This window comes from Anolis sagrei, chromosome 2 (genome assembly GCF_037176765.1).
Source record: "Anolis sagrei isolate rAnoSag1 chromosome 2, rAnoSag1.mat, whole genome shotgun sequence".
In the NCBI taxonomy this organism is placed as follows: Eukaryota; Metazoa; Chordata; class Lepidosauria; order Squamata; family Dactyloidae; genus Anolis; species Anolis sagrei.
The window spans coordinates 250485488-250512819 of NC_090022.1; the positions used below are offsets into that span (position 1 = coordinate 250485488).

Consider the following 27332-nt stretch of genomic DNA (forward strand, 5'->3'; position numbering starts at 1 on the left):
TCATTGAAAGTGCATCTACATTGTATAATTATTGCAGTTTGACACCACTTTAGGTCTCTAAACAAATCAATGAATAGAATATAATCAAAAGCCAAGAGGATAAATGCATCAACTACAAATAACCTCTTTTATTACTAAAATCTTTTTTTTCCACATTAGAATGGCAGGTTTAAATATCACTAATTAGCCTTGCTTCCCAGCATGCAGCCACTTACCATAATACTGTTTTCATCTTCACCATTTTCTTAAAACCAAAGTAAAAGTAATATTAATTCTTGAAAATCAAGTAATGTGCACAGAAGGAATTTTCAGTCACCCTACTATTATAACAAAGAAATATTAAAAGCAAGGTTAGTATGAGTACAAAATGCCTACTCTATTCAGCTTGGACGAGAACCCATTTGGAGAAATTCACAGTTCTTCAGAGATAATGCATTTATTCCTGGTGTTCTGAACTGAAATGGATTATTCCCAAAGCCTTGGGGCCACCTCAGATTTCTCTCTCTCCCCCCAAACACAAATTCTGAGATAAGAGGCTTTCTAATTACCAGCAGAGCAATGGATACCTATGCATGGCTGTCCAAGGACTGTGGTCTACTTTGGGCTTGTGGATACCTTCTGTGTTCCGCCAGTGAGCTCAATACATGATATACAGTTGAATCTCCACATATGCAGATCTAACTTTTGCACATTTGATGATTTGTGAATTTGATTAATACATTTTTATAGGAGAATGTATTAATATATTAACACTAGCTTTATATAGGTGCCAAATAAAAATATGGCTTTTTATTAACAGGCTTTGGACCTGATTTATTGAATATTTTATATATGTTTTTTAAGTGTTTCAAACTTTTAAACCTGATTTAAGTTATCAAGATGCTTAATACATTTTGAGTCAATTTAAATTATATTTATTGTTTTACATTGTCCTACGTTAACGTCATTTTGAAGCGCTTGTGATATAGGGTCATTTTAGAAATACTTTAATAAAATAATAAAAAATTACTTTCAAGAAAATGGATCTTAAATATTTCAGTCTTGGAAAAGTTAAGGTTTTTTTGTTACAACTCCCCAAATTTCCTGTTGGTTGGGGGATTTTGGGAGTTGTCATCAAAATAACTTTTCCAAGCTTCAACTCAGGCAAAGCCAATCTGCTAGCAACATATCATTTCCCCCCTTCATTAAGTTCTGATCATGTTCTTCAGCAATGAAACAACCAGACAAAGAAAAATATTTCAATAATGTAAAATGTTGTTTGAGCTTTATGAACTGTATTCAGACTCGTGGACCAATAATATTAATATTGTTTTGAGGAAGATCATCAGACTTGAGAGGAAATATTAATAAAAGATTTGAAAAGCAACCTGAGCAGAAAAAAAAAGTATAGTAACCCCTCCACATTAGTGGTTTTGACTTTTGTGGATTTGATAGTTAAAAGATTTGATTTAAAATGTTCTCTCTAGATTATATGGCCAACTTTCTCCAATCATGCTGGGGACCTTGAGATTTCTAGAGAGAATGCCTCTCTAGGAATCCCTAAGTCCTCCAATGTGATTCTGTGTTTAGTGCCCAATGGAAGTTGACTATAGAAGAACAATTTCTTTATTTACTGTTTTTCACTTTCACAGGGGCTTTGTGCCCCCCCCCCCCACCCATGTCATTTTAAAAAGTAAGAGTTGTCACTCGATGCAATTATCTGTCAGGAATACAACTATCTGCTACTGCAGTTGGTGCATTGGATACAGTGATTTCAAAAGCATAATTAATGTGTGTGGGATGAGCTGTAATTATTGTTTTTTCTTGTTCCCATTTCCAGATGCTGCTCCATAACCCTGTGCTCATGTGTCTCGTAATAGCTGCTTCGTTGGAAGCTTTAGTTGCCACTGGCTTTGCAACTTTCTTGCCCAAATTTATTGAAAATCAGTTTGGATATACCTCTAGTTATTCTGCTACCTTAGGAGGTAATCTGTTTGGTGTGTGTGTGTTCATTGGTTGAACAATAAGAACAGAATGAAAACAGATCAAGAATGCAAAGACTGCAGTGCTAATCATTTTTACTTGGAAATAGTTCTTTCGGAATTTGTTGGGATTTATTTTTAAATACGTTTTCCATAGCTGATCAGGAAGGAAGTGATATTAAATCTGAAATCTACAACAGAGATTTGCTCTGCCCATGCACTTCCAAATTGCACCCTGCAGCAGCTTTCAAGCATTGAGAGGGAATGCTCCTTCTTACCATGGGAAGCAGGGAGGGCATCAGATGCTTAGGTAGAATATAAGGACAAGAGACTAGCCCCCTGCCCGCTAGCCAAAAAGGAACATGCACTCATGTAAGTGGTACTTATGTGCATACATATCACTAACAGAATTACTGACTGCAACTCCCAGGGTGCATCATATTCTTATCAGCATAAAAGGGCAATATGGGATACATCTACACTGTAGAATGAATGCAGCTTGACACCATGTTAACTGCCATGGCAAATGGAACAGAATAGTGGAAGTTGTAGTTTTACAAGGGCGTTACCGTCTCTGTGAAAGAGTGCTAGTGCCTTACCAAGCTGATGTAGGATGTTCCTAGGATTTCATAGAACTGAGCCATGGCAATTGAAGAAGTGACAAATAGCATTCATTCTACACTCCTTGTCTACATTTTATTGCTTTTTGATATGGTACAGATATGATTCCAGAGTGAAGGATGAATGGAATCTCCTATCTCCCATTGTTGGCTCAACTTAAATATGAGCCAACAATGTGATATGGCTGCAAAAAAGCCAAAGGGATTTTGGCCTGCATAAACAAGAGTATAGTGTTTAGATCCAGGGAAGTCATGCTACCCCTCTATTCTGCCTTGGTTAGACCACACCTGGAATATTGTGTCCAATTCTGGGCACCACAATTGAAGAGAGATATTGACAAGCTGGAGTGTGTCCAGAGGAAGGCAACTAAAATGATCAAGGGTCTGGAGAACAAGCCCTATGAGGAGCAGCTTAAAGAGCTGGGCATGTTTAGCCTGAAGAAGAGAAGGCTGAGAGGAGACATAATGGCCATGTATAAATATGTGAGAGGAAGTCACAGGGAGTAGGGGGCAAGCTTGTTTTCTGTTGCCCTGGAGACTAGGACGTGGAACAATGGCTTCAAACTACAAGAAAGGAGATTCCATCTGAACATTAGGAAGAACTTTCTGACTGTGACAGCTGTTCAGCAATGGAACTCTCTGCCCCAGAGTATGGTGGAGCCTCCTTCTTTGGAGGCTTTTAAACAGAGGTTGGATGGCCATCTGTCAGGGGTACTTTGAATGTAGTTTTCCTGCTTCTTGGCAGGGGGTTAGACTGGATGGCGCACAAGGTTTCTCCCAACTCTATGAATCTATAATTCTATGAACATTAGGAAGAACTTCCAGACTGTGAGAGCTGTTCAACAGTGGAACTCTCTGCCCCGGAGTGTCTTGGAGGTGCCTTCTTTGGAGGCTTTTAAACAGAAGCTGGACAGCCATATGTCGTGGGTGCTTTGAATGTGATTTTCCTGCTTCTTGACAGGGGGTTGGACTGGATGGCCCATGAGGTCTCTTCCAACTCAGTGATTCTTTGATTCTGTTTTCCTTTAAATGCTTCCAAGTTAAACTTGAATAGGTGAGTTTGTGGTTGTGTAGTTCAGGTGCTTTTCATTCTAGGTTGCTTACAGTTTTCTTAGCAAGGGGTATTATTCAGAGATAGTTTTGACAGTTTCATCTCCCCAAATATAGCCTACTGTACCTAGTAATCATTAGTGGTCTTTCAGGAACTAACCAGGGCTGAATATGCTTAACTTTCAGTATTGGGCAGAATTTGATGCTTCTTCTTCTTAAAAAAAAAGTTTTTCTGTTTCCCTTTTGAATGTTTTTTATTGTCTTATTTTGCCTTGAATTATTAATCTGATAATTGTTGTTGCCTTGTTTTCCCCCAGGGCTTGTACTGGTCCCAGGAGCAGCAATAGGTCAAATTATAAGTGGAACTGTGATTTCCAAGCTCAAGATGAGTTGCAAAAATATTATCAGGTTTATTCTCCTGACTTGTACGGTCGCACTTTTATTAAATACAGTTTTTGCATTCGCTAAATGTGGGAATGAACCATTTGCTGGTGTCTCCGAGACATATAATGGGTATGTATGTTTTAAAGAACTATGTGCTCTTTTCAAAAGAATATCTATCTATTACAATATAATATATCAGTATTTATGGCAGTTCCCATAGGAATAGAGACCACTTGGTATTTGCAAATATTACATTCTACATGCAACAAAATGTGATTTCCCATTCTTCCTCTTTTCTTTTTGGAAACTTTCACTGTTTTATCTGCAGTTTTACTTGATCAAAATTACCTATTGGCTTCCCTGACCAGATGGGAATTAGAACCTTAGTCTTTTTAGGACCCCTACCACTCAAACCACTACACCATGCTAAAACAGATTCACCCAATTGATTGGGTGAGTCTACCTACACACACAGCCTTTATTGGTATACAGCAACAAAATTGGCATACAACACAGGTATTACAACAAGAGGAAGTCACAGATAAAAAGAAAACATACTTAAAAGTTACTAACCTCAAGCAAGAGTCTCACAAAAGAATGCACCAGAGTGTTCAGAAGATATGGAATTTGATAGCACCTTAGCCACTGAGAACACTGAAAAAAAATGAAATTCCTGTATTTCATCCATATATTATCATATTTGGGGAAAACAAACAAAGAATGATGAAGAATGATCCTTTTTGGAATGTTCCACTTTTTTGTATCTACCTTAACTGGATTGCATTTAGACCATTGAGTTGAGAGATCTGGGAGAAATAGGACTGGAGGGTATCATAAAGGGATATTAGTGGAGCAATTGGTTTTGTATGTACTTCAGTTGGGATTCACTCAAATGTTGATTTGTGGATATGAAAGAAAAGCAATGTACAATCATTCTACCTATCTAAGAGTACAACAAATCAATTGGTAGCTGAATTCATTAGAAATGGATAAGGAAAAGTCACAAGCATTGGAAAAGAGGGGCATTTGGGGTAGTGGTAAAATGAGAAAATCTTTCTGAATGCATATACTACACATGTATTTTCTAAATAATTGTGAATTTGTTTAGCTGTTTAATTTCTAAATCTCTGCTCTAGGACGGGAACGTTATCAAATCTAATTGCACCATGCAATGCCCACTGTAGATGCATGCCTTCAGAATTTGTACCAGTTTGTGGGGCAGATGAAGTCCAATATTTTTCTCCATGTTATGCTGGATGTACATCTTCAATTCTTCAGAAAAATACAAAGGTACTACCCCATTAACTGAGAAAGTAACATCCACCTTTTTTGATATGTCAAATATTTAGATGATTTGTCTGTGCTTTATTAACTTGCAGATTAATTCAATTAATTCAATGATTTCTTTTAGTACTGAGGGAAAAACACACAAGATAGCATTTGCATTATGCGTGTTGGAAAATACAGCCAGCCCTTTGTATCTACAGTTTCAACAATCCCAAAAAATATATTAAAATTGGAAGTCTTAATTTTGCTATGTAATCAGCACTATGCTGAAATGTAGTTATACCCTGCTGTAGCCTCCCACCATTTCAGAAATCCTCAGTTGTTCTCTGGCACTCATTTGAGTTGCTGGACATTTTGTATAAGGAATGTCATTTTACTACATCACTCTATATATAATGAGATTTGAGCATCCATGTGGGGTCCTGAAGTCAAACCATAGTGCATACAATTGACAAACCATATAAAGGAGGACTGTAAAATGAGAAGGCTGAGAGGAGACATGATGGAGGAGGGAGCTAGCTTGCTTTCTATTGGAGACTAGGACACAGAACAATGGCTTCAGACTATAGGAACAACTTCCTAACTGTGAGAGCTGTTCAGCAGTGAAACTCTCTGTCCCAGAGTGTAGCGGAGGCTCCGTCTTTGGAAGCTTTTAAACAGAGGTTGGATGGCCATCTGTTAGGAGTGCTTTGAATGCAATTTTCCTGTTTCCTGGCAGGGGTTTGGACTAGACGGCCCACGAGATCTCTTCCAACTCTATGATTCTATGATTAATATACACCGGGTAAAAATATATTAAACATGTAAATTTTAATAACTTGTTTTGATGTCTAAAAAAATATCTAAAATTAAAGTTTCATGGGTGGCTTTTTAAATTGCTTTTTAACTTTTATATTGCACCTTTAAACTTGCCTAGTGTGGAATGTTAGCTGCCTTGAGTCCCTATGGGGAGAAAGGTGTGGTATAAATAAAGATGATGGTGGTGGTGATGGTGATGATGATAGTAATAATAGCTGGAACCCTGGATAGGAAAATTCTTAATAGGACTTGAGAATACACTGCAAGATTGAGTTGTAGATTTCTGTTATCATCAGGGATTTAAATAATATTCAAAATTATTTAAAAATTAGCTTCCCTAGTTTCAGGAATCCTTGACAAGAATGAAGATAAGTTGGAAAATGTGTAGTTTTTATACACATGGCAAGTTTTAATAAAGCTTGATCAGAAAACATATGCAATGGTAAAAGAATCTTGAAAGTCTTGTTAATATCTTTACTATGTACAGTAGAGTCTTTGCTCATCCAATGTTCTGTATTATCCAACACAGTCTGTCTCCTGCTCGGATCCAGAGCTGTTTCAATACACTGAGGTGTTTTGGTGCTAAATTTGTAAATACAGAAATTATTACATAACATTACCATGTTTTGAACTGCTTTTTTCTGTCGATTTATTGTAAAACATGGTTTTGATGCTTAATTTGTAATATCATAATGTAATCTGATGTATAATAGGCTTTTCCTGAATCCCTCCTTATTATCCAACATTTTTGTTTATCCAACATTCTGCCAGCCTGTTTATGTTGGATAAGCGAGATTCTACTGTAACATTTTCTTTATTTAAAACAAGTTAAAATCAGACTAATTACTTTTATTGCTGTATTATTATTCTTTCATGCATTGTTTCTAGGTGTACAACAACTGTTCCTGTGTAGGGAATCCCACTGTTGTAATTGAGAACACCATCCAAGGAGCCTTGTCGGGAAAATGTAAATCCAAATGTACAGTCCTGCCCTGGTTCCTTAGCTTTTTCTTTCTAGCTGTTGTTTTTACTTTTATGGCAGTTACACCAACAACCGTGGCCATTCTCAGGTAGTTGATGTGTTACTTTCTCTATATCAGATTTGTAAAGCTTTTTAAAAATCACCTAAATGTCTTTTATATAGTTAAAACATTCCCAAATATTGTATATACAGACAATGGTTATTATATGTCCTTGGGGGTTGATGCATGGCTACATCAACCTTAAAAATAATCCAGTGAGATCAAGCAAAAGCTTCAGCAGAATGCCATGGCTTAACTTGAGAATATCTGTGTTGATGCTGGATTTGGCCTGAACTGATATTATTTGGGAAGTTCACAAAATTTCTACTCATTTAAGAATATTAAAGTTTGTGCTACCTATACAAGTTGAGACATATTTAAACTTTGTGAACAGTTTGTTTTATAACACCTATTTTGTTGTTGAAGTGATAACAGAGTGTAGCAAAAACTTAGTCTGGGTCAGTACTTAAAGTAACTCATTATCAGATGTCTGACTTTCTGAAAACTGTATTTTTCTTTAAAAAAAAAACAATGTAGTGTTGAATGCCATAGCCAGAAAAAAATTCGGGGAGGGTTGAAATTTTGGGGTGTGTGTGTGAAAATTTGGGGGGGGGGGTGGTGGTGGTGGTGGTTGAAACCTGCCTCCTAGTTCACACTGAAGTAAAGAGCACAGCAGGGGGCAGAGCAGTCTTCAATAGCCTGCAGCTCCACCCCTGTCAACCACCTCCACCAAGTCTGGCCTCCTTAATGAGAGCATTCAACCTCCCCCTCCCCTAATGGTTGCTTCATTACATCAGCTATTGCTGCAAGTAATGACACTGTGAAGAAATTGTCCATATTTGCCTGAGATAGTGCTTGCAGTTCTGGAGGGACTCTTAATTCTTTGTGTCTCATAGACTTAGCATAAGGATTTGGTTAACTAGTTAAAATTCATAAGTAAACCAGGGTTTTTTTTAACCTGAAAAATTGGGGTGGGGAGTTTTATGATTTCCTTAAAAAGTAAGTTCCTACTTTTGAATGGTAAATACCAATTGGAAATAGCAACCCCCACAATCGAAATAAAGTTTTAAAGTTGCAATATTGACATATTCTTAAACTTCAAACATGACTTTATATATGATAAAGCTTTGGTACCAATTATTCTCTCCATTTTTGCTTTTACAAACTTTTCCAGATGTGTACCAGAAACAAACCGGTCATTTGCTATGGGTGTTCACATGTTGTTTCTACGAATTATCGGTATGTTTTTTAAAAAATCTTTAACACATGTTTTTAGTCTGGATCAGACTGTCAAGGGATTTGGTGGGTACTTTAAGACTAAGTGAATGAGAGTGGTAGCATGGACTTCCACAGATTTAAGTCTACTTCATCAGATGCCCAGAGATACTACAAGATCCCTTTGTAAACAGAAATAGTCCCACTCTCAAGAACCATGAGGACCTGAAGATCATACTTTTATATGAAAAATTTGAGATCATTAGGTAGGGAATGACTCTACTACTAGACAGAGTAAGGTGTTCATTTTCCATGGCAAGTGTGTAGTCACATGTGGCAGTGAGGCATTACAGTACAGAGGTATTTGAGAACCAGCAATCCTGCTGTACACCCTTTAAGCTAGCATTATGGGCAGTGGAGAATGCTTTCCTGTTGCCTGGCAAAAAATGAAAATAGAATTCAGTCCTAACCCTGAACCAATGGCATCCAAATTTGTTTGGGTTTAGCAAATGTTGTCCATGGAGTTACAGGAATTATAGAGCCCTTCAACACTGGCCCAAATTTACAGGAGGCCACAACCTCACCTTCCCTGCCTTCCCTCGTTCCCTTTCCTGGATTTAAAATGCTTTAAAAAGCCTCCATACCAAGCCTGGGGGCTCCTGATTTGCATCTAAATGATGTGACAGAATTCTGAAGAAGGAAGGAGATAATTTAGATGTTACTCAGAGCCCTTAGAAGCCTCCAAAATTGGCAAAGAGCCTCCTTTAAATACTTTAAACTTAGGAAAGCAGGTGAGGGAGGGAAGGATGACATTGCCGTCCCTCCTCCATGGGCTGCTTGAGAGCATACATGGAGACTGCTGCTAAGATTGTGGATGACAATCTTGGGAGCAGTCGCCGCAAACCCCATATCTCCAAAGATCTGGACATTCCTCCATTAATATGGATTAATCCAGATTAATCTGCATTATCATAAAGCATCATTTGGACTCCTTACACAATATTTTTGTTGTTTGGACTCCCTATGTCACATTTTTATACAGTGAAGATAGGACCATAGTCTCAATACAATCGGAGGGCACTCATTTAGGGAAGACTGCTTTGTGCAGTGGGTGCTTTCCTGATAGGTAGACAGTATTTATTACCAATTATTAAATTATTCAGTTATTGTTCATCTCTACAATGCTAGCCATTGAAAATAAGTTTGTTTTAAATAAAAAGTAAACAAATGAATATGACTACACCTTTAACTAATTCCCTGAAAGTATTAGTTAACATTTTCAGATTGCTTACAGCTGATGGATACAAAATGAATTATAATGATCTGTATTTTCCTTGAAGCCTAGCAATATGGAACTAGGGCAGACCCAAAGGAGCCATGGGATTCTGCATCCCATTTGCTGTTTGGGGGGTTGCATGAAGATTTTCCCAATGATTGCTGGCTGAAGAGGGGCACAAGATTTGTTTTTTCTCCCAAGACCTCTAGATTAGTATCACACAATGCTATCCCATTGTTTGTATATCTGCCTAAGGAAAGAGAAAGACAACTCCATCTAATGGCGTCTGAATAGGAGCACAAGTTAGGCACCTCACAATATCAGTTAGATTGAATATGGGGATTTTTTTTTTGCCTCTTTTGTTTGAAAGTTTGTCTGAAAATCTTTCTTGAAAAATATTCTGCAAAAGCTAAAGTTGTACTGAAATAGTAAAAAGTTTTCATTTTTGACAACTTCCTTCTTTCTCTGTTAGTTTGGCCTGTAATTCTAGGTGTATTTATTTGGATGCAGATTTACCTAGGCACTGATGTACAGAGTTAATTTAAGTAGTATTTTCTCCATTTTACACTACAGCATTTACAAAGTAATTTGTTGTTACTCACTCCAATATTAAAAATAAATTTGCATTATAATTTGTGGCTTGGATTTCCCCTTTAGCTTCAATTAATTTTTCTGGGAAAAGAATTAAAAGAATGGTGTGTATCTTGAAAGAAATAATTCCAAAATGGGTCTAAAATGCCCTTTAAATATACCTTGAACAATATCTAGAAAATGTTACCCATTACTTTAAAAAGTCACTTCATTCTCACTTGCTCTGTCACTTTCATTGTAATGTTATATTACTTTGAAACCTCTGTCTGGAAATAAGTTCTGTTAAGCTCTTGCAGTTTAATTCTAAGTAGATATGCCTAATTTTGCACTATACAAACTATTACAGTTACTAGTTAAAGTATAAGAAATATATTTTAAACACTATTTCACTGGCTAGTTATCTACTCTCAGAGGGTTAGATCAAGAGACATCCATATAAAGATGATGTTCATTTTTGGGGGAAAGCACTATGATATATACAGGGAGCTGGGAACAAGAGTTCTGAAACTGAAAATATGAAATACTTTATTCCTTTTCTCTTTTTATGCAACTGTCCATTCATCTATCTTTACTAATAAATGTTATGTTTATAGCATTGCTTAAGCAAAACTTATATGAACAAGTTTGTCTGATGTTTTTACTGTGCCATCTTGATTAGGAGCATTTGTACAGCATTCCTAAAATACCTTATTTACCACTTTACAAAAGAGGTTCATCCGCTAGATTTTGTATTTACATTAATTATACTTCACTTATCTTTTACAGGCACAATACCTGGGCCAATTGTGTTTGGTGTTGCAATAGACCATACATGTACATTATGGTCTGTTGATAAATGTGGAATTAGAGGATCATGTTGGACCTATAACAACAGCAAAATGGCATATATGTTAATGGGCATAAGTAAGTGTTACATTGCTTCTATATGTATCTGGTTTCATTAATGATATTAAAAATTCTACCATTGGGAAGGATGAAACTAAAGGATGGGAAGGCAAATTTTAGCTGTTACCATTCATTGATTAATATTACATTCATAACCTCTAATGGCTCTGGGAAGCTTAATGGTTCTCTTCTCCTATTTAAAAAGTCCATGCAAACTGAGGTGAAACTAACCCTTTTGGTAATCTTAGAAAGAAATACCATCATTTATTAGTATGAGAGCTTTTAGGGATTGATGTGGGCTCATGGACAAGAGGCCTGTGTATGTTGTGGGTCACATTTTCTCCAAACAAAGCACCATTACTTTATTAGCTGAAGATTTTTGTTCCCATTTGTCTGGTGGTTGGAATGACCTTCAGCTGGTCTTCAGTCAGCTGACCACTCAAGGAGATCTCTTTACTTCTATGGCTCAGTGAGGACTTTCTCTCTTTCTAATTTGGAGCTGCTGAGAATCACTGATTTTAATTGGTGGGGATAAGAGATGTGGCACAGATGTTTGTTTCTTGAAACTGGCTTATTACAACTAATATTGATTCTGTTAACTAATAGGTCTTATACATTCATGTCTTTGCTACTTTATGGGTTATAAATCTACTTTTTAAAGTTATATCAGTTGTTAGGAAATGGTTTTTCTCATAAGCCGGATGGGTAATCATACATTTTTTTCATTTCTCTTTTACAGCTGCATGTTCCAAGGTAATTTCTATAATTTTTACTTTTACAGCATGGATGTTATATAAGCCTCTGGCAAATTCAGCTTCAGATAACAAAGATGAAACTGGAATTTCTGTCCAGCTATAACAAGATGATTTTTGAGAGAAAGTCATGAACAGTAAGATGGACAGAAGTGGCAGCTCTGTAAAACAGTGTCCTAGTGGCCAAATAGACTGAATATGAGCAATGCTACAGGACTGGAGTATTTCTTCATTAGCCATTTTGCATTTTAAAATAAATGCAGATATCCAGGTTTACATCAGTCATGGGGAGCACTTTTTTTTCAGACCAAATGTGAGACTACTCATATTGGTTATTTTTTTCTTTGATCAACTGATCAAGAATGAGTTGTCTTATTTAATTTTTTTGTCATGTGAGCCACAAACTCAGCAGCTTTTTATGTAATTATGAGAGCACATGGGTCACGAACAGGTACATAGTTTTAGTGGAGATCCAATGAAATATGCAATGGTTTCTTCCTGTTAGTTGAATATAGAGACAAAACTGATTTGGTAATCATGATGGCCATACATTAATAAATCTGATTTGCAAGCAGTCCATACATTTAGTGCTTTTGTGCACTCGAGCTGTTCATATGAACTGTCATGTCTGGTCTGCTATTGAACAGTGAAGAACCAGAAAGCATCAGCAGAAGGTTTGCTTTTTGGATGGCAGTTTCCAAAATCCTTCAGTCAGCATGGCTGGAGATATGGTTGCAGCAAGTAAACTTTGAGGAAGTAATATTCAAATACTAATTTGCTTGTTTCAAGCTCACAGATATTTTCTATAAACCAGGAAAAATATGTAGCTGTGACTTTGCTTAGTTAACTATAGGTTCGGTGTATTGTAAATTTGTTAATGGCTGAACAGATGAATGTGTTTTAATGTTTACGTAGCTTCCTGGTGACAAAACGGTGTACTTATGATCAGATTTCATTAAAGTTTCAATACTGTGCCTTGACAGAAGCTTTATCATCACATGATTATACAGAAAAGGTGTTGCTATGTCTCCCAAGTCATTCTCTGTTACTATGGAATGGCTATTTAATAGAACATTAGTATCGGTCACAACATTCACCAGTATTTTATCAAGTATTTGAAGTTCAACATTGGAAGTATATCAACAGCCTTCATCTTTTAATGTGTCTTAACAGTGAATCTTAATTAGAGCTCATTGAAATTACTATTTTAAAGTAATTTCCGGTATCAGAATCCACCAGCCAGCTTGGCAGCTGCAGTCTAAAATGTACTTTTTTGCAACTTTCTGTGTCTATTAGGTGAATGTAAATGTTCATATAAAATAGTGACAATCTTACCTAAAGTTGACAAATGTGTAAGTCCAGTATTCCAAAATTTTGCTTTGAATCACCTATGTGTGATTGATAAATACGAAACAAAGTTTTTTTTATTGTCATAAGGTTCTGAATGGCATTTGCACATCAGTGCCTTCTTTCACATAAGCATACACATGTCTGTCTATTTCTAGAGGAAGATACATAAAGGGTTTCTAAGGTGTATTTGTAGATTATTTGTACATCCTTCTCCTGCTGTTTGCATCTGTGGATCGGAAGGAATGATCCTGCTAAATAGTAATGTGCTTGATCTTACAAAGGCATCCAAAAGTGATAGTTGAGATCAGTAGCGGGAAAAGGCCAGCAATGACCCAAAGACTGCCGAAGAGGAAGACTGTAGAAGTTAAGATTGTTGTAGTTAAACTCAAATGATAATTTATTGCTCTAGAAGAGTTTTACAGTTTCTTTGTTTTGTCACAGCATTCCATTACTTCCAGGCAATCCATTAATAAATGAAAATATAATATTTTTTTGCAATGCTCAGTGAAAGCTAAACAACATTGCTCTATGGACCTCATCACATTGATGAGCCTCCACAGTGAATCAGCAGGGCAGTGGGTCAATCCTGGCACCCCTTGCCCTGCCTCGCTGGCAGTGATGCTTCTCCATCACACATGGAGAAGCATTGTCATATTCTGGGTGCAGTGTCATAGGATGTATGTGCCCCAGTTCATCGATGGGGCCCTGCTGTATATCAGCCTGTGTTGTGTGATGGGCGGCATGGCTCCATTGATCAGCTATGTTACAAGCATCCCAGGATGCTTGCAGGTAATAATGTGATGAAGACCATATGTCTTCATAGTAAAAAGAAATCAATTCGGCAAGAAAACACTGTCTTTCATGTCCTTGGTTTTCTTGTGCATTTTGGGTTGTTAAAAGTTGTTTATAATTTTGGGTGAATTGAAGTATGTGAATAAAGAAATAATACAAAAGTTAGCTTTTTATTATCTTGAACATTATGTTTACATTATAAGAACTACTGTTAACTAAGTGCCTTCAGGATTTAAGCCACAACCCATGAAGTGGATATCCAAAGGAGTAGAATTGCTTCTTTTCATTCTCGATATCAATTTACAGCAATACATCTCAAACTGCTTGTTGAACTCACTTTTGTGAGTTCTTTATTTCATGCCAAAAGTCACAAATACAGACTTGGCATATCTGGATTTTGATTGTGCTGTTCTCTTGCAGTTTTCCTGTAGAGAACAATGATTTCACATTCTGTAGCAGACATAAGTATGTACAAAAGTAAATATGAATGAAACAATGAAAATGAGTTCTTGGATAGCATCCTAAAGAACATGTCAAAGATATGGAGAAATTGCAGTTGAATTTTAGGAAGTCTCTTTTTTCCATGCAGTTCTCGGCATTACTTGAAAATGGACTGCGGGGGGTAATAGCCCTTCAGAACATGTTTTGGTACATGGGGAGAAAGATGAATCACTGTCCTCTCAGTTCTGGTGTAATGGGGTTTTTTTGTGAGTTGAAGACTCACTTTTGTATCTTGCCCATTTTTTGAAGTATCAAGAAATATTGTCTTCCATTATAATAGAAAACTGAGCTTTCTCATGTTCTGTGTGATTATTATGATTTTATTCATTGGAAGCTACCTGTATGTTGGTATAGGTTGCTCCATAGTGCCAGATGTTTTCACTCTTTTTTGTTTATATATATATATATATATATATATATATATATATATATATATGCACAAATTTCCTGATGAACTGAATTCCTCTCATGTCAAAATCACATTGTGTAACATTTTAAATGGGAAAAAATATTTTAGAGAATTACCATAACATGTAAAAGAATATTTTGTTCAAAGAGATGCTACTTAAATATTTGAATTAAAATAATTTCACCACTGAAATTTGTTATTAGTGTGTTTATATTTTGGGCTCTCTTATGTCTCTGAATGAATAATGCTTTAGAGTTCTCTTATTAGCTTCAAATGAAGTGTTCCACTGTTGAGTTCAAAGTTCTGATAGGGGAAGGCATTGCTCTAATGTCACAGCATTAGAAAAACACTTACTTAAATTTATAACTGGCAAGAATTTCAAGCTCCTTTCATATAAGGTAATTTCCTACATTTTATGTATTTTATGTAGATCATAGGCCTGTCAGAGTTGAGAGATCATACAAGGGCATTAATGCCATTTGGAAGTTGTCACTTAATGCAGATGGGAGGTCCCCCCTTGTACGATATATTTGGTTTTACATCCCTCTCCCATGTTTAATGGAAGCATCATGGCTTTTCTCTTCCCAGTGCTGGTACTTGGATGTTCAGGGAATAAAAATGGGAAGGGATTTGGGTTGTAGCAAAGGCAGACTGGGAAAGGTTTTAGTCTTGCTAAATCTTTCGCAGGCCATGAATATACCACTCAATATAGTGCAGAGTGGGCAGAGGTTTTACTGAAGCCCTAGGTCTACATTTCCTCTCATTGCAGTTGGGAAATATAACTCATTTGAAAAAAATACACATGGGAATTCTTGATGGGAGGAGCCAACACCCATTCTGCTTATAATGAAACCACAAATCCATGGGATTTTTTTCAAGGTTCTCACATTAAAATCTCTATAAATGACAAGGAAGATTATTGTATGGGACTTATTTATCGTGTCATCAGCAACCATACCATTGTGTTACAATTCTAAAAGAACAAAACAAACACACAGATTAAAAAGAAAAAGAAAAAAACACACACAGATTTTGCAAACTTGGTAGTTGGTTAAATGTTCTTTGACCAGTATCTGGCCATTTGGAGTGACTCTGGTGTTGCCGCAAGAAGGTCCTCCATTGTGCATGTGGCAGGGCTCAGGTTACATTGCAGCAGGTGGTCTGTGGTTTGTTCTTCTCTGCACTCGCATGCCGAGGATTCCACCCTGTAGCCCCATTTCTTAAGATTGGCTCTGCATCTCGTGGTACCAGAGCGCAGTCTGTTCAGCGCCTTCCAAGTCGCCCAGTCTTCTGTGTGCCCAGAGGGGAGTCTCTCATCTGGTATCACCCATGGATTGAGGTGCTGGGTTTGGGCCTGCCACTTTTGGACTCTCGCTTGCTGGAGTGTTCCAGCGAGTGTCTCTGTAGATCTAAGAAAACTATGTCTTGATTTAAGTCATTGACGTGCTGGCTGATACCCAAACAGGGGATGAGCTGGAGATGTCTCTGCCTTGGTCCTTTCACTATTGGCTGCTACTTCCCGGCGGATGTCAGGTGGTGCAATACCAGCTAAGCAGTGTAATTTCTCCAGTGGTGTGGGGTGCAGACACCCTGTGATAATGCGGCATGTCTCATTAAGAGCCATATCTACTGTTTTAGTGTGGTGAGATGTGTTCCACACTGGGCATGCATACTCAGCAACAGAGTAGCATAGCGCAAGGGCAGATGTCTTCACTGTGTCTGGTTGTGATCCCCAGGTTATGCCAGTCAGCTTTCATATGATGTGGTTTCTAGCGCCCACTTTTTGCTTGATGTTCAGGCAGTGCTTCTTGTAGGTCAGAGCACGGTCCAAAGTGACTCCCAGGTATTTGGGTATGTTGCAATGCTCCAGTGGGATCCCTTCCCAGGTAATCCTCAGAGCTCGGGATGCTTGTCTGTTCTTAAGGTGAAAGGCGCATGTCTGTGTTTTAGATGGATTAGGGATCAGTTGGTTTTCCCTGTAATAGGGGGGGACATGAGAGAAGCCTCCTCACAGGATTGCAAGACATCCGGGCGTCCCCTGGGCAACGTCTTCGTAGACGGCCGATTCTCTCAATCCAGAAGCAACCAGAGACGACTTGCAGCATTGTATGGGAAAGTTTATAAGAAGAATGAACATATTGCTCCCAATAGGCCACATGCAAACCCCAAATGGACTTTTTGGCAAGTCTCTCAAGTTCCCATGGTCCCCAATTTGAGTATGTTTGAAAACTACTCCAAATTGGTTACAAGCCCATCATAGAAGCCTAAGGAATTTGTACAGCTCCATTAAATTGGGATTAAAATCTGAACACAGTCACTGGAGCTACCATTGAGTTCTATCACAGAATAATTCAACCTGATATACAATACAAAGAACAATATTATAGTATAAAATATAGCCACACTCTCACATAGGTCATATGGCAAATATGCCAAAGCACACAACCACAGAAGTGACTTTATGTTGTACAATTATTTCACCTTGTCTCCAGAATATTGTAAGAGATCCAGATGCCTCAAATCAGAAATCCTACTTAGAAAAAAACAAAGCATCCTTTGGGGATGAGGTGTGGGAAGAGAGGATTTTCAAAAATGTTGTAAAACTCTTGTTTCACTCTGAGGGACTGGATGGCTCCAAATGCAGTGGAAATAATTTTGATATATATTTATTTTAAAATAAACAAACAATTCTTAATTGTCTGGGCAGCAAGCCACACCTCTGATGTGCTGCATCTCCTTCTTTCCATAATGTTTTAGTACAGTAATGTACATTTATATGCTAACTGACAATTAATGTAATATAAAACATGTCTCCCTTTCAACATAAACAAGCAAAGGTTATTGCTTTTTAGCTAGATTCATATAAACATAATATAGTTGCACCTTTTCATTAACTTTTTGACTATAATTTAAGAAAATCTACTTTTTGAGCATGATTTGACCAACAGATGGTGCTGTTGTGTCTTGTAACAAGATATCACTGCAACTGTAGAACTGGCATCATGGTACATTTAAGACTTTGTTCTAATCAGTGCAGTCATACTTAAAAAAAAGATTGAACATTGTTTTTTTTTCAGTGAAATCACAGGTCATCTCAAGGTGTTGCAATGGAAGCAATGGCTCCATGTAGAGCTTTTATTTTGAATGCAATAAAGATGTTTCATGCATGGAATAGATTGGGAATTCCAACAGGGATGTTCTTGTATTAGCAACAATTTTTTTTGTTTGTGAAACGGCGTGTTTGCCACAATATTATTAGCAATCTATAGGTTGCTATTAGTCTTGATTAATGCTGAGATTTTAACATAGTTTGTCTTTTTGTATTCAAAAACTAAACACATGTACACACAGTCCACAGTTTACGTCTCATGTCTTCCATTTATAAAGCATCTATTTTGGCATTGTTTTTTCAGCAATGGAACACAGTTCAGCTTACTACTAATCAACTCTAGATGGCTGTCTTGGATGGGAATGCAACAAGTAGAAGTAGCTTTTTTTCCCATCACAACATTGTTTATATTCTAAGGAACAGCAGAATGTTTAAAAAATTAGAAGAGCTGCTTCTATAGCAGCAGTTCTCAAACTGTGCTCCACAGAGCCCTTAGGGCTTTGCGAAGCAAATTGAGGGTCTTTGCGCTTCCCTCCTCCTTCCCTCTTCAAGAGCACCTGGCTGGAAGTTCCCGCTGTTGAAGTGCCCTCTGCCAATAGTGCCACCTTGCCATCTGAGAAGGCAGAAAGAGAGAGAGAGAGAGAGAGAGAGGCAGGCAGGCAGACAGAAAGGAAGGAAAGAAGGAAGGAAGGAAGGAAGCAAGGGCAGACAGCAGGCAGACAGAAAAAGAGAAGGCAGGCAGGCAGGAGGCATGTGCGTGCCTCTGGGAAGGCAGTGAGGTGCTTAAAGGCATAGGGTGTGGAGGTTGCAGGCCATGTGGAGGTTCATAAAGATGCAGCACATCAGAGGTGTGGCTTGCTACCCAGATCCTTTACTCTGCACCCATACTATCCAGTCCCTTTTTCCTGTACCCTCCCCACCCAAAACCTTTCCTCTTCACCTCCACGCTCCCCAGACATTTTTTTCTGTGCCTTCAAGCTGCCCAGGTGCTTTCCCCTGTACTCAATGCCACCCATACCCTTTCCCCTTCACCACCTCACCACCCAGACAATTTTCTCTTCATCCCCCACACCACCCAAACCCTTTTCTCTGTGTTAGAATTACACAGAGATTACAGACATTGGCACAGAACTAAAGGAATAGGAGAATGAGAAAAGCTCCCATAGGGTTTGGAAAACATAGAACTGGTGTAGCTCAGGGGATATGCTTTTCATGCAAAATGAGCTATCTCTGTCCATCCATATAGATAGAGATGGAAAATACATCTGCCTGAAATCCCGAAGAACTGCTATAGACTAGACAACCCTGAACTAGATGAATCACTGGATCAATTCAGTATAACACTGCTTCCTATGTCACTGATAAGTTTTCTTATACAGAATGCATTGAGTTCTGTTCCTAATTAATCTATCAGAATTAGGCAAATTTGCCACACTAGGCAAATTTAAAAGGTGCAATACAAAATTTAAAAAGCAATAAAAGCAATTAAATAGTAGAAGTGCATTAAAAATAAAATTAAAATGCAGTATACTAAAATGGCATTTAAAACTCATATTCCCACTCACAGCACCCTTTCAATTAAAAACCACAGCAACCACCGAACTGATCTTAAAAACCTTCTTCTTTAAAAGCCTATCTGAATAAAAAGGTTTTAGCCTGCCACTGGGACAGCAAAGGGGGCCATTCTGGTTTCCCCAGGAAGGGAGTTGAGGGGAAGCCACTGAGAAGGCCTGCTCTCTCATTCCCACCAACTGGGCTTGAGAAGGGGGTGGGACCAAGAGAAGGGCCTCTTCTGAAGATCTCAGGGCCCGGGCAGGTTTGTAAAAAGATGCGGCCAGCCAAATAGCCTGGACGTGAGCTATCTACGCTTTAAAGGTCATAATCAGCACTTTGAATTGTGCCTGGTAACAGACTGGCAGTCAGTGGTGCTGCTGGAACAGGAGGGTTGTCAATTCCCTGTAACCAGTCACAGTGAGCAACCTGGCTTCTACTCTTTGGACCAGCTGAAATTTCCGAGCACTCTTTCAGAGGCAGCCCCACATAGAGTGTGCTGCAGTAATCCAGATGGGGATGTAACTAAGGCATCCCACTGTGTCCAGATCTGGCTTCTTAAGAAATGGGCACAGCTGGTGCTCAAATTTTAATTGTGCAAAGGCCATCCTGGCAACCACCAACATCTGGGCCCCCAGATTCACTGTTGAGTCCAAGAGGACCTTCAAACTCTACCTGTGACTTCAAGAGGAGTGTGACCCCATCGAGCACAGGCTGAATCCCTATTCCCTGGCCTACCTTCTGACTGACCAGGATCTTGTCTGGATTAAGTTTCAATTTGTTTGCTCTCATCCAGTCCATTACTGATGGCAGGCACTGGTTTAGGATCAGGACAGCTTCCTTGGCATTAGGTGGAAAAGAGTTATAGAGTTGGGTGTCATCTGTATATAGCTGGCACCAAACTCCAAAATTCTGGATAACCTCTCCCAGTGGTTTCATGTATATGTTAAACAGCATGGGGGACAAAATGGAACCCTGAGGAACCCCACAGGTCAATGGCCAGGGATTGAAACATGAGTCCCACAGCACCACCTTCTGGGTATGACCCCCCAGGAAGGACCAGAGCCACCATAAGACAATATCTCACAGTTCTATCCCAGCAAGACAGCCCAGAATGATACCATGGTCAATGGTATTGAAAGCAGCTGAGAGATCCAGGAGTACCAACAGGGACACACTCTCACTGTCTAGCTCTCTGCAGAGGTCATGCACCAAGGTGACCAAAGTTGTCTCTGTTCTGTAGCCAGGTCTGAATCTAGATTGAAATGGGGCTAAATAATCAATTTCATCTAGAAATCCCTGAAGTTTGGAGGCCACCACATGCTCCAAAACCTTGCTAAGAAAAGGAAGACTGGACACTGGCCGATAGTTGTCCATTATAGAGGAATTCGGGGATGGCTTTTTAAATATAGGTCTCAAAACTGCTTCCTTTAGGCAAGTTGAAACTTTGCCTTGTTCCAAGGAGGCATTGACCATCACCGTTACCCATTCTGCCAGGCCCCCTCTGGCCCCTTTGATCACTCAAGAAGAGCAAGTAAATGTGGTGGCTCTCATCTTGCCAAGGATCCTGTCCACATCCTCAGGCTACACAAATTGAAAGATATCCATCAACACTGGACAAGCAGGATCAATAATAGCATATAAATCAGAATGGATCTGAGCTACTTTACCTGCAAAGTGCCTTGCAAATTCTTCACAGTGGGCTGCTGAATGGTCAGAGATTTCTCCTTGAGGACCAGTATGTAATAGCTCTCTGACCACTCAAAACAGCTTAGCTGGACGGTTCCTTTCAGATGCAATGGTGGCAGTAAGGAACAATTTCTCCACTGTCTTTATAGTTGCAGAGTAGGCTTGCAAATACTCTCTATGTTGCAATCCAGAGCAGGGAACGAGGCCCTAAGATAACTATCCACCACACTTGACTGTGAAAAACAATCCTTTTTTATTGAAGAAAAAATTGTTACAAAATAAAGGGAAAATGCAAGCCAAAAGCCACAGCAAAATCAGCAAACATGAATTTAAATGCACAAGAACAAAACCCAAAGCCACACTGCAAAATACTGGAACCTGTTTAGTGATTCACTAACCGTACTTGATATCCTAGAAATCTTCCCAAGCTATGGCCAGGGAACCGGGAGAGCTGCCAAGGTCTTCATCAATTCAGAAACGATGCCTGAACTGAGACAGTCAGCTCGGCGAAAGGCAATTAAAACCCAAGAATTGGTTCCGTGAACCGCCCCTATTCTTTGAAGCCAATGTTTTTAATTCTTGAATTCGGGAGGATCGACGCAAGCTGAGTGATTTATTTCTATCTTGCCAAATTTGGCCCCTTCTGTTGTCATTACAGTTAACAGGTGCAGAAGGGAGGGAAAGTTCAAGGCTTCCCTCTGAAACATTCTCATGAACACTGGTACTTTCATTTTCCATATCTACAGAAGTTCCTTCCTCACTAATTTGAGGAACATTGGCATTTTCCAAACCTACAGCAGTTTCTTCCTCACTAATTTCAGGAGCATTGGCATCAAGAGGTACATTTCCATTAGCATCAGTAAATATATTTTCATTAGCATCAGGAGGAACAAACAGAGAATCAGGTTCAAGTTCAAACTCAGGCTGAACCCCAACACTCTAGCCCGTGCTCAGTCAGATTCACTTTGGGTTTTCCTCCAACATTGCTCTAGTCTCCATCTCATTTCATTGCTGCCAACTCCTTGGCAAACCAAGGGGCTGGTTTGTCTCTACTCCATGAGAGGGGCATTCAGGAGTGATTGTGTCCACTGACCTAGTCATTTCCCCATTCCAGAGCTTCAACAGAGCTTCAACAGAATTACCTGTTGGAGTGACAGGAAAATCCCCAAGAGCCATCAGAAATCCATCTGGATGGGAAGGAACCTACATTGCCTACGCAGATATCAGTTCACACTGAAAGCAACTGGAAGGTCATGGTGCTCAACATAAACCTCTTTCCATTTCTAATTGTGAATTTAATTTTTTAAAAAAAATCTCCACCAAGCAGAACAGCTTGCAGTGCAGATGACCAGGGCTCAAAAACACTGAGCTAATTACCTACTGTAAGTGAACTGAAACCATTCAAGTGAGATATTGGCGAATAAGCATAATAAAGCAGCCATAAGAAGAGATGTGAAATGACACAAAAGATATGAAAGATGAAACTGCAATGCTTGGATGGCAAGACTTCTAAAAGATTAAGAAAAGGACATGACTCTAGTGTTTCAATCTAGCCAAAGTAAGTGACCTTCAACTGAAATATTTTGTAAGTCATTTTTTTACATTCAAAAAGCATGGGTTCACATCACAGTTGGTTGCATACAGATTTAATTCTACATTGGTAGGTATATGGAACAAGAATGGGAAAGTTGTGGCTCTTCAGATGTAGGACTGCAGCTCATCTCAGCTGCAGCCAACATAGCAAATGATAAGGGATGATGAGAATTATAGCATTAGGGTTAGGGATGAGGTGGGGCAGATCCTTGGTCAAGAACAAGAAATTTATAACAGTTCAAGGAAATCATACTTGAGGCTATAGTTTTCATGGCTATTCCTTAGATGTTAATCTTCAAACTGTATAAGCATGAATTACAAATATTTTATCATATTTCTACTTATGTCTTTTCCTGATTATTTAATAATGCTGTTTGTCTGATGTCATTCTGTGTATACCAGGGGTTCTCAAATTTTACTCCGTAGAACCCTTGGGGCTCCACGAGTGATAGAGAGAAGTTCTGCAGCATCATGCTGCTTCCTGCTTGCTCATCATTCCTTCTCCATATTCCTCCTCCTCATTCCTCCTCCTCATTCCTCTTCCTCCTGAGAAATGCAGGGAAATTAAAATTTTGAACTGCCAAAACAGCAGCAGCATCCTTCTAGGGCACACACACCCTCTCTGCCACCTCTTTCTCTGCCCAGGCGATTTTCCTTTCCACCCAGACCCTCTCACACTCACTGTCTTTGCTTCCAAAACCCTATTTCCCTCCCACTGCTTTGATTGTGTTTTACCTGTGTGCAGAAGGGAGTTGAACTGGATGGCCTCTGGGATTTCTGCCATAATAATAATAATAATAATAATAATAATAATAATAATAATAATAATTGCAAAGGCTGAGTGGCCATCTGCTGGGGGTGCTTTGTTTGTGCTTTTGCTGGATGTCAGAAGGGGGTTGGACTGGATAGCCCCTGGGATCTTCCACCAAAATACTGTTTACTTAAGTTTATGTGGTTTACATTGTTCTTCATTTTAAATATTGTCTTGTTCTTTCTTTTATTTTTTGCATAATATAATCCAGATTATCAAAACAAATAATCCACATTATCTGCTTTGAATTGGATTTTATGAGTCTACACTACCAAATAAAACCAGTTCACAGCAGATAATCTAGATTTTATATGGCAGTGTAGATCGAGACTGGGTTGTAGCATTCAATCTTTCAAAAGGTAAACTGCTACTCACAGAGAGAGACCATTTTTGCTGCACTACTTCTCAGGCTTCTCCACCCCTCACAGATATTTTGGTCTTTATAGTCCTTTCACCAGTGTACTGCTGATACTGGGTAATGCTCGTGCTAGGAACCTATATACAATAGTCTCAATACTGACCACTACACCCCAATTACAATGACACCTGTAGTTAGACCTGAGCATAATGACCCAAAAAGCTATAGACCAATCTCCCTGTTGTGCCACCTCTACAAAGTTCTGGAGAGACTTATTTTGCATAGAATTGCAGAAAAAATAGACCCATGTCTGATCCCACAGCAAGCTGGCAGCAGATCACAGGAGCTGTCTTCATAGACCTGTCAGAGGCTTATGATACTGTGAATCACCACCTCCTCCCGAGGAAAATGTATAATATCACAAAGGATTACCACCTCACCTGCCTCATAGGAAAACTGCAACAAAACAGGAGCTTTTTTGTTGAGTTCCAGGGTCAGAGACGCAGATGGCGGAAACAGAAGAACGGCCTGCCTCAGGGGAGCGTGCTTGCTTCATCAATGTTCAACATTTACACAAATGACCAGCCACTGCCAGAAGGGATAGAGAGCTTCATCTATGCTGATGATCATGCCATTACTGCTCAAGCAGGGAGCTTTGAGATGGTAGAACAGAAGCTCTCCGAAGCTCTAGGTGACCTTACTGCCCATTACAGGGAAAACCAGCTGATCCCTAATCCATCTAAAACACCTTAAGAACAGACAAATATCCCCAGCTCTGCGGATCACCTGGGAAGGAACATCACTGGAGCATTGCAGCGCACCCAAATACCTGGGAGTCACTCTGGACCGTGCTCTTGCCTGCAAGAAGCACTGCCTGAACATCAAGCAAAAAGCGGGTACTAGAAACAATATGATACGAAAACTGACTGGCACAACCTTGTGATCACAACCAGATACAGTGAAGACATCTGCCCTTGCGCTATGCTACTCTGCTGCTGAATATGCATGCCCAGTGTGGAACACATCTCACCACACTAAAACAGTGGATGTGGCTCTTAATGAGACATGCCGCATTATCACAGGGTGTCTGCGCCCTACACCACTGGAGAAATTGCACTGTTTAGCCGGTATTGCACCACCTGACATCCGCCGGGAAGTAGCAGCCAATAAGGACCAAGGCAGAGACATCTCCAGCTCATCCCTTGTTTGGGTTTCAGCCAGCACGTCAACGACTCAAGAAATAGTTTTCTAAGATCTACAGAGACACTCGCTGGAACACTTCAGCAAGCAAGAGTCCAAAAATGGCAGGCTCAAACCCAGAACCTCAATCAATGGCTGATACCAAATGAGAGACTCCCCCCTGGGCACACAGAAAACTGGGCGACTTGGAAGGCGCTGAACAGACTGCACTCTGGCACCACAAGATGCAGAGCCAATGTCAAGAAATGGGGCTACAAAGTGGAATCCACGACATGCGAGTGTGGAGAAGAGCAAACCACTGACCACCTGCTGCAATGCAACCTGAGCCCTGCAGCATGAACAATGGAGGACCTTCTTGTGGCAACACCAGAGGCACTCCAAGTGGCCAGATACTGGTCAAAGGACATTTAATCAACTACCAAGATTGCAAACTCTGTTTTATCTGTTTCTTAAAAATTTGTTAAAAATGTGATATAATTGTCTGGTTGATACTGACATGATAAATAAATACATAAATAAATTAGTTAGTTAGACCTGAGACACTGAGTGAACTGAAGTGATTGAGGAGGGAGGAGAAGGGAAAAGAATGAATAGGAGGAAAAAAGATGTCTGCAGTGTGATAGGTTGAAGCAAATTTCTTTTCAAAGGTATGGGGAGAAAATAAATGGGTGTAATGGGCTCTAGAGTGCATTTTGTCTGCATACAACAGTAAAAAAACCCCCTATGGATAGAAGGCAGTACATACCCTCTCTTGTCTCAGGTGTAATCAGGTCCCTAGAATAAGAAGTCTATTCCAGTTTAGCCTGGAGCATTGTTTGGATTATTTGCAGTGCAAATAGGCTATATGAGATAGAATGACTCATATCAGGCTTACATTGGTGGGCAAACAATTACCAGTTGGATTTTCTTGAATCTAGGAACTGAACAGAGATCTTCAGTAAGAGTGATCAAACAATTCTTCAATTCTGAAGTGTGAGAATTCATTCATATTATCTGTGTAGATTCTTACTGTTAAGCCTCATGGGATGTTGTTAAATGTGTTACTATGCAGGTTTCTTTATGATGCAATGTGAGCTTTGGTAGTTTTAGGTATTCTTGTGCTAGATACTGAGATATAATTTTAAGACTGATGCCAGAAGTGGGGAACATATTCATTACAGTACATATTTGTTACCATTGTGAATTGAGCAGCACTAGGAAATAATTAGATTTCCCCCAACAAAAGAGAGAAATACTAAGGTCATGGACGAATGGATTAGCGCATGAATTCTGGATATATTTACAGAGAAAATGAAGAGAAAACTGGTCTTTTATTTTGCTATTTCATTTATTCTTTTTTCCATTCTACTCTTTGACAAAGCAATTTAAGTTTCAAACTGAAATACAAATTGAATAAAATAGCAGTGGAATATGTCTCTTTGTTCCTTCATTCTCCTGCAGAATGGCTGGTTATTAATGTACTGTGTCCATTTTCTTCTGTTCCTGATAAGATAACAAGAAGAGAAACAGGAATTCACTCAGAGAAAAGAGAAGGAAAATTTGCTTAGCTTGTTGCATTCATAATTACCCTCTACATCATGGATCCAAATAAAGACCACTTAGGCCCAAACTAAACAAGCCACATCAGCTTCCCCAATCATCGCTTTTCTTTTAAAAGTCATTGTGTGGAATTGTATGTGTGAACTGGAGTGAGACTGGAGTGAGTTCGTATGTGTGAAAAAGGTAGTAAGCTCAAACTTTTCATTGTCTTGCGTTCAGTTCAAGCTGGGTGCTTAAACTTTGTTTCATTAGGCACACATGCTTTCATTTCAGGATTTTGGAGTAATATTTTAAAAATATGAATGCAGAATCTGTGAGTACAAAGGGTCAAAATATAAAGGCTGAATTTAGACAGAAGGCCTTCTACACTGCCCAAAAATCCAGTTCTCCCCGGGTTACTGTCCCCACCCAACCCAAACTCCAGACTTTTCCTTTGGGGGGAGGGGAGTAGTTAGATGCCATCTCAGGTTAACCAAAGATAGATTCAGGATGACACCCAGCCCCCTCCCACCCCTCCCAGCTTCCCCTCAAAAACATACCCGGGGGGCCTACTGGTAGCACAAACCCCTCCAGATAATTTGTCTGATGC

At 39.1% G+C, this 27332-nt stretch overlaps 1 protein-coding gene across 1 annotated transcript in view; it reads left to right on the top strand.

Moving 5' to 3' along the window:
* The window catches only part of SLCO4C1 (solute carrier organic anion transporter family member 4C1), a 39350-nt gene extending 24280 nt beyond the window's left edge, over window positions 1-15070 (top strand). Inside the window, exons 7-13 of the mRNA XM_067464529.1 lie at window positions 1820-1964; window positions 3949-4144; window positions 5152-5305; window positions 6989-7170; window positions 8297-8361; window positions 10970-11107; window positions 11829-15070. Of these exons, the coding sequence (XP_067320630.1) occupies window positions 1820-1964; window positions 3949-4144; window positions 5152-5305; window positions 6989-7170; window positions 8297-8361; window positions 10970-11107; window positions 11829-11947 (999 nt within the window). The 3' untranslated portion in view covers window positions 11948-15070. The remainder of the gene's footprint in view (window positions 1-1819; window positions 1965-3948; window positions 4145-5151; window positions 5306-6988; window positions 7171-8296; window positions 8362-10969; window positions 11108-11828) is intronic.
* Window positions 15071-27332: the final 12262 nt, after the last annotated feature.